The following is a 12,275-nucleotide window of genomic DNA, read 5'->3' as shown; positions in this document are numbered from 1 at the left end:
TCACTAATCACTAGCTAACTCCTATTACTGCTTTTAGGAGATTAAGTCCTACTGTAGTTTCCAAGTGTCCTAGAAATTAATTCCAAGAAGCCTTACCTTACCTTTGTTTCCAAGTCTTCAATAACATGTCCCAGATTACTACTTCTTCCTTATTTTTCTCTTCTATCACACTCCCTTCTATCTGTTTTTAATGCTTTTTACTTGACAGCCCTCCATTTTCAGCTCAGGGACTTCTCACATATTGCACTACATGCCTGCAATGTCTCCTCCCCGTCCCCCCACGGCAATCTACTGGTCAACTTCTTTCCATCATTAAAACTTCACTCTCCGTGAAATGTTGTCTGATTACTACTCAGAAATGCTTTATTTTAGAGAAATAGAATGTTATTTTATTTCTCTAAAATAACAGATCACAACCTGTGTGCACAATGAAATCACCTGTATGTGGGAAGTTAAGTTTCATCAATGCAGGGGTTATTTTAAAATTTTTAAATAAAATACTAATGCTCAGGCTCCATATCAGGCCAATTAAAACAGACTCCCTATGCAAAGGACCCAGATATTAGTAATGATGGAGAGGGAGCTGTTTTTTATATTTGGATGTTTTTAATTTCAAAGTCTCACAGGTGATTCCAATGAGTAGCCAGGGTTGTGAAACCACTACATGGACTCTACCCAATTTAGAAAGAGAACTCCCACAACTACATTTATCCAATGTTCTCTAAATGTATCTATATCTCACACCATTAAAATGCACTTACCACATTGTCCTGACCAATGCATATAATGCAAACGTGTGAAATCACACTACATAAGACTTAAACACTTCACAGTGATTTATATACTCTGAGCACAGGGTTTCTCTTCCACAAAATGGATAAAATACTGTCTACCTTGCAGGGTTGTCATGAAAATCAAGCAAAATACTGGATATTAAAACATTTAGAGAAACAACTGACCTTCTAAAGGGTGTAAATGTTAAATCCCTTCACATATCAAGAATAAGACCGGAATTCAATTTTTAAGAAACAAACAGAGGGCACCTGGGTGGCTCAGTGGGTTAAGGCCTCTGCCTTCGGCTCGGGTCATGATCTCAGGATCCTGGGATTAAAGCCCGAGTTGGGCTCTCTGCTCGGTGGGGAGCCTGCTTCCTCCTCTCTCTGCCTGTCTCTCTGCCTACTTGTGATCTCGATCTCTCTCTGTGTCAAATAAATAAATAAAATCTTAAAAAAAAAAAAAAAAAGAAAGAAAGAAACAGAATTCATGTGGCAGTATGAAAGATACAAGCTATATGGATGGAGCTGAGTAGATGAATGCTGACCAAGAGTTATAATCAAAAAGTCACTCTTTGTATAGTGTAGACACCATGCAAATTTTACTCTATGTCCCATCCTAATCCCGTCTTTCCTTTAAAAATGTTTTATGTAAGAAATAAGTCTTTGAAAGTAAGTAAAACATATATCCCAGGCAGGTGTCTGATTCTTACAGTCCCTTGGCCATACTGTGGGGAGGGTTTCCCAAATTACATAGAAACACCAGCAGGTGATTGATCAATTTTCATGCTCTCCTTCTTTGGTTCCTGTGTCAACAAGCACCCCAATATCTAGAGAGAAAACTTATGCCACTGGCTCCTCTACCAGAAATCTAAAAGTGAGAAAATCTGACTCCTTTAGATATCAAAACAAAGGTAAAAAGCCATAAAGTTAAAACTCAGATGGGTATTAGAGAAAAGAAAATAGGTCAGTAATAAATAATGACAATTTCAATAAAGTGACAGGGCTACAAGGATTGATGGCACTGTATTAAGAATTCTGAGGATGAATATGGGCTTATCAGGAAAGTACACCATAAGGGATAATGGTATCAGGTGAAAAGGACAGCATTTCTGGAAGACTCCTAATTCCAAGAGTGTAAATAAAGAGCCTAAACCTAAAAAGGGAAGTGGTAATCATGTACACACAGAACAGCATACTTCTATTGGTACATGTCACACTATACATCAATCATTTATTTACTGTTTTTGAAGGCAGGAACTGTGTGTGCCTTTTTCTTTTTTGTATCTCCACCACCTATCAGAACGCCTGACAGATAATAAGCTATTAATAAAAATGTATTTAATTAAATCTTCACTAAGAAAAAACTATGAGATCACACTATTTTGTGACATAGCACAATTACCTATGGTCTATATACTAAAACATCCTCACTCTCTCAAGGCTAGTTGTAGCAGATAATGACAAAAACAAGTGGTACCAAAATGAGAGAACCCTAGGCAAAGACTAGATTTACAAGCACAATTTTAAAAAGGGACACCTCCCTAGTCATTTTACTCCCAGGAGACAGTAACAAAAAGTTAACTTAAGGTTAACCAAAAATGAAATGATATTTCGTTTCACTTGAACAAGTTTTCACAAGACAAATCCCAATAACCATGAACCTGAATTTATTTAGCTCTCTATGTAAGTACATGGTACAGTATCCACTACATGTAATCACACCCTTAAATGTTTAAGCTGGTTAGGTTCTAATGACTATTTTCACTTAGGCACTGTAATACAATTTTTATTACTTTAATTGAAGGAGATAGTATGTGATGAGAGGGCAACATAACCTATATTTACTCCACAACTGGACCAGAAGAGTGAAAATGAGTTGTACCTAAGGCTTAAAAATTGTATCTGTTCTATCATAAGTATGATCTCAAAAAAAACACCTTAAAAGATTATTTTAGGGCGCCTGGTTGCTCAGTCAGTTAAGCGTCTGCCTTCGGCTCATGAGGAAGGTCTTCAGGTCATGATTCCAAGGTTTCAGGGTCCTGGGATGGAGCCTCATATCAGGCTCCCTGCTCAGCAAGGAGTTTGCTTCTCCCTCTGTCTCTCTCTTTCCCCCCTTATTCCCTGGTCGTGCTCTCTCTCTCTCTCAAATAAGTAAATAAAATCTTAAAAAAAAAAAATTATTTTAGGTTACAGGACAGAGGTATTAAAAGCAAAGTAGATGGCTGAATCCAAGAATTAAGCTTTGCAAAAGATTAATGTAATATTAATGACAAGTACACTTGTGACTAGTGAGAATGGGTCCAGATGATCCCTAAAGGAACCCTGTTCTAAACATTCCACACTCAAGCCTCCTTCTCTATTTAAACAAGACACAGGCCCAACTAGCTCTTTGCTGTTTTCTAGATTTTAAAAAATTATGACATACAGAACAAGTTGACACATAAGCTTTCCCCAGAAATCCAAAATTTTTGCCCAAGAATCAAGTGACTAGGCAACGAACATAGATTCCTGGGTTTCTATGATAATTCTAGAAGCAACAAGTGACTAGTAAAAAGGGATTTAAAGTCTTAAACTGTTGAATCTTCATCCTTATAGTTAATAAAATGTCAGAATTCAATGTGATCTCACCAATTTGGAAAATTTAATTTAATGTTACCAATTGTAGTTTTCTGAGCCTCTTTGGAAGCAATAAAAAAAGATTTTACTATAGGGGCTTTTATATCTAGGAAAAAAAACCCAAACACTAAAGTACAAAAAGTATACAACTTCATACCATCATCCACAAGCATGTGTCAGCACTTAAGAAGAAAACCAGGAGTGAAAGAACCTAGGGTTTGATTGAGATTATGTGATCTTATATAATTAACATGTGATCTTGACAAACAATCCAATCTTAGTTTCTTTGCCTATAAAATGATAAATTTATCACCTTCCTACACTATTACCTCACAGGTTTCTTCTGAGGATCCAATTAAGTAGCCTGTTTGAAAACAATGAAGGCCTACATGAAAAAATGGTCAACATCATTTGGCATCACGGAAATACAAATCAAAACCACAGTGAGATATACCACCTCTTATCAATCAGAATGGCTAAAATTAACAAGTCAGGAAACAAAAGATGTTGGCATGCATGCAGAGAAAGAGAAACCCTCTTACACTGTTGGTGGGAATGCAAACTGGGGCAGCCACTCTGGAAAACAGTATGGAACTTCCTCAAAAAGTTAAAAATAAAGCTACCTAATGACCCAGCAACTGCACTACTAAATATTTATCCAAAGGATACAAACACAGTGATTCGAAGGAGCACATGTACCCCAATGTTTATAACAGCAATGTCCACAATAGCCAAACTATGGAAAGAGCACAAATGTCCATCCACAGGTGAATTGATAAAGAAGATGTGGTGTATATACACAATGAAATACTATGCAGCCATTAAAAAAATGAAATCTTGGGCGCCTGGGTGGCTCAGTGGGTTAAGCCGCTGCCTTCGGCTCAGGTCATGATCTCAGGGTCCTGGGATCGAGTCCCGCATCGGGCTCTCTGCTCAGCAGGGAGCCTGCTTCCTCCTCTCTCTCTGCCTGCCTCTCTGCCTACTTGTGATCTCTCTGTGTCAAATAAATAAATAAAATCTTAAAAAAAAAAAAAATGAGGGGCGCCTGGGTGGCTCAGTGGTTTAAGCCGCTGCCTTCAGCTCAGGTCATGATCTCAGGGTGCTGGGATCGAGGCCCGCATCAGGCTCTCTGCTCAGCGGGGAGCCTGCTTCCCTCTGTCTCTCTCTGCCTGCCTCTCCATCTACTTGTGATTTCTCTCTGTCAAATAAATAAATAAATAAATAAAGTCTTAAAAAAAAAAAAAAAGAAAAAAAGAAAAGAAACCTTGGGGTGCCTGGGTAGCTCAGTGGGTTAAAGCCTCTGACTTCCGCTCAGCTCATGGTCCTAGGGTCCTGGAATGGAGCCCTGCTTCGGGCTCTCCACTCAGCGGGGAGCCCACTTCCACCTCTCTCTCTGCCTGCCTCTCTGCCTACTTGTGATCTCTGTCTGTCAAATAAATAAATCTTTTTTAAAAAAATGAAATCTTGCCATCTACGACTATGTGGACAGAACTAGAGGGTGTTATGCTAAGCGAAATAAGTCAATCAGAGTAAGATAACTATCATATGATGTCATTCATATGTGGAAGTCAAGAAAGAACAGGTGAATATAGGAGAAGGGAGGGGAAAATAAGAGGAAATCAGAGGGAGGCAAACCATAAGAAACTCTTGATCACAGGAAACAAACTGATGTTTGCCTGGCAGAGAGAGGTAGGGGGATGGGGTAACAGGGTGATGGACATTAAGGAGTATGTCATATAATAAACACTGGGTGCTATAAGCAACTGATGAACCACTAAACTCTAGCTCTGAAACTAATAATACACTATGTTAATTAACTGATTTTAAAGAAAACGATGAAGCCCTAACTATATATATTGAACCATTATCATACTAGTTACCATGTAAAAGGAATTTATTAATCCACAAATTTCCCCATTTCGGCCACTCCACAGAGCCACAATAATTGTACCTAAAGAACAACTATATTGTTACGCTGTTCATTTTTATTACCTACATTCACAGTCCATTCTCCAAAGTCTACCTAATGACATGTAAAGATGAACTGTCAGAAGAATGAATATGGCAAAATAAGAGGGAGAATTATGCAATTTAAAATCTTTCTAGGGACGCCTGGGTGGCTCAGTGGGTTAAGCCGCTGCTTTCGGCTCAGGTCGTGATCTCAGGGTACTGGGATCGAGTCCCACATCAGGCTCTCTGCTCAGCAGGGAGCCTGCTTCCTCCTCTCTCTCTCTGCCTGCCTCTCTGCCTACTTGTAATCTCTCTCTGTCAAATAAATTAAAAAAAAAAAAATCTTAAAAAAAAATAAATAAAATAAAATAAAATCTTTCCTAAAGACTGCCTGCTCTAAACTTCAAGATGCCCAAAAAATCCTTTGAAATCTTTAAGTTCATGACTTCAGATGCCTAATTAAAGCATTCTTTTCACCAACACTTTATTAAGAAACAGTATTATTTTTGTCCTTGTGACTGTCTAGTTATTATACCATTATCACTTTTTACCAGATCATTCCAAGTGGGCTCTATAACACTGCTCCCTAGTGCCCTTCTATGACTGAGAAGAAATTTACTACACATCCTCATTGGGTTGTAGAAAGCTGTGTATGGTTCCTAAATAACAGAATTCTCCCTTTGTTGCCACAGTTCTTGATAGTCTGGTTCCTATACTATGTAAGACAGGTTCCTGGCTTCCACTACAAGCTGTATGAATGTAGACAAGTCCCTTAAGGTGACTTAGGGCTCTGTTTCCATATTTATAAAAATGAGAACTAGATTAACTTCAAGGATCCTTCTGGTTGATCCTTCTCTTCAGATCACATATATCAATGCTGTGACTAAGAGACCCCAGAGAACAAATCAGAGTTGCAGCTTCCAAATATTCAAAGCATTTCCCATCCCTCCCCCAGTCTCTAAATGATAATTATAGATAGTGTCAAGTAGGTAAGAGATGTTTTACAATACTTTTCAGATTTCCCAATAAAGAATACCTAGCTATGAGGTGATTGGGTGGCTCAATTGGTTAAGCCTCTGCCATCAGCTCAGGTCATGATCCCAGAGTCCTGGGATGGAGCCCCATGTCAGCCACCCTGTTCAGTGGGGAGCCTGCTTCTTCCTCTCCCTCTGCCTCCTGCTTTCCCTGCTTGCACACGCTGTCAAATAAGCACATTAAATCTTTAAAAAAAAGACTATCTAGCTACGTAACAGTAAGATTGCAGGTTTTAGAGTCACTGGATTCCAAAAATGAGGTGACTCAAAAGAGTAATAGGGAGCCACATGCAAAAAAATAAATTATACATGACTACTCATTTCCAGAAACTAGTCTAATTTCATACCCGGTTATCGCCTGGTGGTGAACAATTTCAGTACATCTGACCCCTGTCATTTTTAACGTCAGAATGCCAGGAATGTCACATTAGCTTCAGCAGATCACTCAATTCCAGTCAACTCTGGGGATGTTGTACTAAGAGGCCTGAATGGAGTGGGGTGGAGGGGGGTGGAGCAGAGTAAGGAGGTGATAGCCTAGACAGAAAGGTTTCACTTCCAAGTAATATTTCATCAGAATGATTAACTTAAAATGTTTGAAAACCAAAGATCCAATAATGAATGATTCACTCAAAAACTATATGCAAGAATCTCTGCTAGGCACATTGAGGAGATTCAAAGATGAATTCAGGAAACTGAAGAGGCTATTAGCATTTTAATTCCATAACACCTTGACTGTGGTTGGTGTGGATCTGTGTAGCCTGCCATCCCTCAATTAGATTCTCTACACTAGCTCTTCTCCAGTGCAGTTTGAAAATACAATATTAAAAGAAATATATGCAAATATTAATACTTCAGGATATATGCTGCCTCGTGAGTGATACAGAATGACTTGGGAATTCAGAGGCTGACTATCCATCTGGTTTTAGTAATTAGTGAAGACTTATTGGGATTCGTTTTGAGAAGAGCTCTTAAAGATAAGAACAAATTCATTTTAGTTTACCTCTTGGCCCTCAGAATGAATATGTTTTATTTATGTATGAGCATCACTGATTGGAGAAGCATGCTTTGAAACAAGGACAAGTATCACCATTAGAAAGCATGCAGAACATCAAGTGACCAATTAACAGCAGCCCTTCTTCACTCATGTGATTTCCCATTGTCTCAGGCATTACATTAGTGCTCATCCAACTACAAAGTGTATTTTTGTTACAATAACCACTAGTGTTTTATCCAATACAGATGTGCTATAGAAGTGGAAGGAAACAAAACAGCTTCTTTAATGTGAAAAAAAAAAAAAAAAAAGATTGTGGGGAGTTTCCTACACATCTTTTTCTGCTGTGACACACCACTATCCAATGCAAATGACCCTTCCCTTCAAGTTGTCTACTTTTACCTTCCACCAATTCGATCATACATCTGAGGACATAAATATGTACATGACTAAAGGCTGTAACAATTTCCATTATGACCCCATTGGCAAACTATTTTTGAAATGTGACTTTAGGCTATTAGCCTATAGAAGAACACAAAGCTCCTATATATATATGTTTGGATTTCTGGTAAAGGCAAAGGCTTAAAGACTATTATAAGTGTCTGTCCTAGAACCCTAAAATGAACCAAAATTATTTCAAGTCATAACAAAAAGATGTTTAGAAAAAATTTAAAAATTCAAAGATTTCAAATGCCCTATGATTCTGTTTTTTAAATATATTTTGTAGTAACACCTATAATCATAATGGTTTAGAATGTAAAGAACCTAACACATTTTATTGCACCCCCAAATTTCAAATAATGTGCAAATCCTACTTTCATTGGAATGCAGTGAACCCTCGTTCACCTAAAAAAGAAATAACAGTAAGAGAACTGTTTAAGGACAGTAATTTGAAGAGAAAATAAAAAGAAACCCCAACCCAAGAAAAGGAGACATTGCTTTCCCAGTGGTGCTACTGGTAACTACTAAAGCTCTAAGCGGTCTAAGTGATCTTTGCACATTCAAGGTAATGATGCTTCTGGTTATTATATCTCAGATATAAGGGGGGAAAATCATTAGCTATATGAGGTCTAACAATATGTCACACACATAACAGGTACGTCAATCTAGCTTCACAGAACTTGGTCAAACTTGCTTAGAAACCAGGAGGGTGTGGATGTGATAGCAACGTTACTACACACCATGCAAGAGGATAATAAGCCATAAATAAAGGTGAGTGTCAGGGAGATGGAGTCATGAACACCGCACACACCTATTAGATTCTCTAGTTCTTCCAATACTCGAATTGACAGAAATTGTACTTATTTCTCCCCACGCATTTTCTCTTTCACAATATAAATTATTTCCATGCCTGGCTGGCATCTCACCCCACACCCCAAGCTAGTGACATAAAACATTTTCCCCAAGAGGACCCTATAGAAAGATACACAAGCCTTAAGGTTTTTTCTTTTCTTTTGAATTAAGCAGGTATGTTCACCTCACTTTTAACTTCTCTCTCGAGGGTGTGAAAATATCAACATCCGGTCGCCCACCCCCACCTTCTCGGTAATGCATCGCTTTGACTAGGCTCATCCCTCTCCTTCCCTTTCAGTCTCATCACCTCTGGGAAGCTTATCGAACACTTCTTCCCGCTGCCCCCACCCCCACATATTCATGGCCGAGCCGCATCCTTCTTCCAAGGAAGGGACTAGCAAAAAAAAAAAAAAAAGGCATGCTCGAGAACCCACTGGGGAAGAAGCCTGACCAGCTTCAGGGTTGGCCTTTTCCCCCCCCGCCTCGGGCCGGCAGTTGGTTCTCTAAATACTGAAACCACTGGTCTCCACGCTCTCCCCACCCCCCACCCCCTGGTAGACACTGCCGGAAAATGAAAAGGCCGGGGTGAAACGCGAGGCTGGGTCCTCCCTAGAGAAGCCCACTGTCCCCGGGGAGGATGGAGATCGCGGGAAGAGCGGGGACACCCGTCCCGGGACCGACCGCCTCACCCACCCGAACCCCCCAAAGATGCTGCCGCGACACCCAGGCCTTGGCCCGCGGGCCCCTCCCCGCCCCCCGCACTGCAGCGGCACCCGGGGCGGACCCCACGCCGGCCTCACTCGCACACACGCCACACACAAAAGCGCCGCGGCCGCCGCCTTCCCGCCCCCACAGCCCGGCGAGGCAATCAATGAGGCGGCCGGCCCCGCGTCCCCTCCAGGAACACCCGAATGCAGGGCCCGGCCGGTAGGGGCGGCGGCGCGGCTCACCATCGCTCCGCTTGATCTCCACGTAAATCCCGATCTGGATCTTGCCGAAGTTGGCCGTTGCCATCACCTCATCTGGAGCAGCGGCGGCGGGCCGAGGGAGGGGGACGGGAGGGCGGAAAAGGCGGGGAGGGGGCGGGGTAGGTGTGGGAGGGGGAGCGGTTGCCCGCGGCCGCGCCGGCCCGGGCGACAGCGTGAACGCGAGCCGGGGCCGCGAGAAGCAGCGGCGAGGAAGCAGGCGGAGGCCCCGGGCCTGCAGGCCGGCGGGAGGACGCGCACGCCGGGGCGCGTCGGGGTGAGGCGAGGGCCGGGGCCGTCAGGCGGCGCGGGGGAGAGTGGGAGGGCCCGCGCCGCCCGCCGGGGAGCCGACGCTGGGGAGGCGGGGCGCCGCGCGCCTGCGCAGAGCGAGCCTCCCGCGTCTCTTCCTCGTTGGCCAGTCTTTCCCCGCTGCCTTGAGGCGCCCCCCGCGCAGTTTCGCGGCGGGGCGGGCAGGCGTTGGCTGCGGCTTGATCGACGGAGGGAGCAGAACGCGCGTGGCACCGCCCCGAAAGATCCAGGGTCGCGTTTGATTTCGGCGCGCGGCCTAGAAGAGGCGGGAACCCGCGCGCTGGTGCCTTCCTGTCTCTGTGGCTTCCATGATTTGTCCCTGTGGCCGGAATGGATTAAGGGTCTTCTCGGTTGTGAGCTTTCCGTGTGGAATATGGGGTTGAGCGACGTGAATATAGGGACCGACCATTGACAGCAGGGGCATAGTGTTTCATCTGAGAGTGTCACCAGTATTGCCACTTAGAGGTGACCGACCCAAGTAACCCAAGGTTTCCCATCCAGTTACGGAAAAGGGGAAGAAACACCCTAAACCGAATGAAGTTCCTCTTCTTCCTGGCCTTGCCTTACAGCAGGATCGTCGCGACTCAAACGTAAACCGTGTGCTGGAGCCACCTTGACTGTTCTGTTTATGGTGCATCCGAAGCTGGTGTGTAGTCGTCTCTGCTGTAGGTAGGGTTCGAGATTTTATTTGCTATCGTCCATAAAGGCAATAACGATGATTGAGGGACAGCGTAAGGTTGACTAAGGAATGTGCCTTTTCTGCAGAGTCACTTGCCTAGTCTGACCACATCAACGTGAAGAGAAAGACTTTCCACCCTGGGAGAGCAGGAAGACCATGTAGGCAAGGAACATGGAAACTTACAGCACCATGCGAAACTAACAAAAGTGACTTTTGCTTCTGATGTTCAGCCGTTATGGAGGAAACATACTTTTCATGCCTTACTTTCTCTAGTCATTGTTAATCTCTCTGTAATAGTAACTAAAAATAAAAAGGTTTTAGAATATAAAAGTTGGAAGCTAGATACATGTGTGTGTTAAGTGCATATGTGCATACATGCACACGCCTAGAATTTTCAGTCCAATATAATCAAGCAGACTCTAAAAAATGTTGAAAGACTCAGACTCCATCTGTATCTTGAACATACTGAAGGCATACCCGTCAAAAGAATGAAGTTTCTTAAATACATTTAAAAGAAAAAAAAAAAAAAAACCCTGGGTAGACAACTTAGGAAACAACATCTGTTTTATCTTTTTGTTTTGTTTTGTTTGTTTGTTTTAGAGAGAGAGGGAGAATGTGGGGGACATAGGGAGAGAGAGAATATTAAGCAGGCTTGATTCCCAGCATGGAGCTCCCATGTGGGGCTCCATTTCACAACCGAGGAGATCCTGACCTGAGCTGAAATCAAGAGTCAGATGCTCAACAGACCGAGCCACCCAGGTGCCCCATAATGTCTGCTTTTCTACTCCAGGAATGACATTACTGTAAATCTTACTTAAGGACCTCTGTTTCAAAATAAGATAGGAACAAATAAAGATTTGGTTGTTTTTGTTTTTGTTTTGTTTTGTTTTTTAATTTTCTTAAAAGTTCTATTGAACTCTTCCGGTTCTGCCTAGTAGAAATTCTCTGATGTCTCTATGACTGAGGTGTAAAGCATCTATTAATGTGCTTGAAAATGCTTTACAGAATGCAAAGAAATCAAGCTGTACAGCTTTTAAATTTAAAACTGCATCATTAAATATGTTTTATCATGGTTGGTGACACATACCTTGTACCCTCTGGGTTATGTAATTAAGTCTAAACCTTTAATCCATATACAAAGGTATTTTAAAAAGATGTATATGATTGTGCTCCATAAAAAAAAGTATGAGATATACCACATGTCAGATATAAAAATCTTTCCTTTGTAGGTCATACCCAAAAGGCTATGTTTTTTGGTACATTTCAACATACACATTTACCAAGATCTGCATCTTGGGCTTTGTGTGCACGTACCCTCCTAAAGAACAGTCATAAATAAATGCAATGAGGCCATATTTCCATCAACATCCTAGATCAAGAATTCTAACTCTGGCTCAGGCATTAACAAAATATATAACCCCAACTAGAAGAGTGACTGGCACACACTAAACGTTGACATTTGTTCAATAAGTTAACTTGTTAAACTGCTCTGAATCTCTCTCAGCTCTTAGAATAGCCTGGAAAAGTAACTCTGTTCTCTCAACTGCAGAAAGTTTTTGTGAGGCTCAAATGAAATAATAAAACATGGCAGTGCTTTGATATTTATAAAGTATAAAACAAGTTTTAAAACAAAGTAAAACCATCCTATAAAAAAATAAACCA

The 12,275-nt window shown here is 41.7% G+C and overlaps 1 protein-coding gene across 4 annotated transcripts in view; it reads right to left on the bottom strand.

The window, feature by feature from the left end:
- Positions 1-9,738, bottom strand: part of KIF2A (kinesin family member 2A) — a 79,208-nt gene extending 69,470 nt beyond the window's left edge. For all 4 annotated transcript variants that reach the window (XM_059175072.1, XM_059175074.1, XM_059175073.1 and 1 more), the window contains exon 1: positions 9,611-9,738. In XM_059175072.1, coding sequence (XP_059031055.1) covers positions 9,611-9,674 — 64 coding nt within the window. In that variant the 5' untranslated portion in view covers positions 9,675-9,738. The remainder of the gene's footprint in view (positions 1-9,610) is intronic.
- Between the last annotated feature and the right edge of the window lie 2,537 nt (positions 9,739-12,275).

This window comes from Mustela lutreola, chromosome 5 (genome assembly GCF_030435805.1).
Source record: "Mustela lutreola isolate mMusLut2 chromosome 5, mMusLut2.pri, whole genome shotgun sequence".
NCBI classification, from domain to species: Eukaryota; Metazoa; Chordata; class Mammalia; order Carnivora; family Mustelidae; genus Mustela; species Mustela lutreola.
Note: the sequence above shows the minus strand (reverse complement) of the source record. Positions and strands in the feature narration are given on the sequence as shown.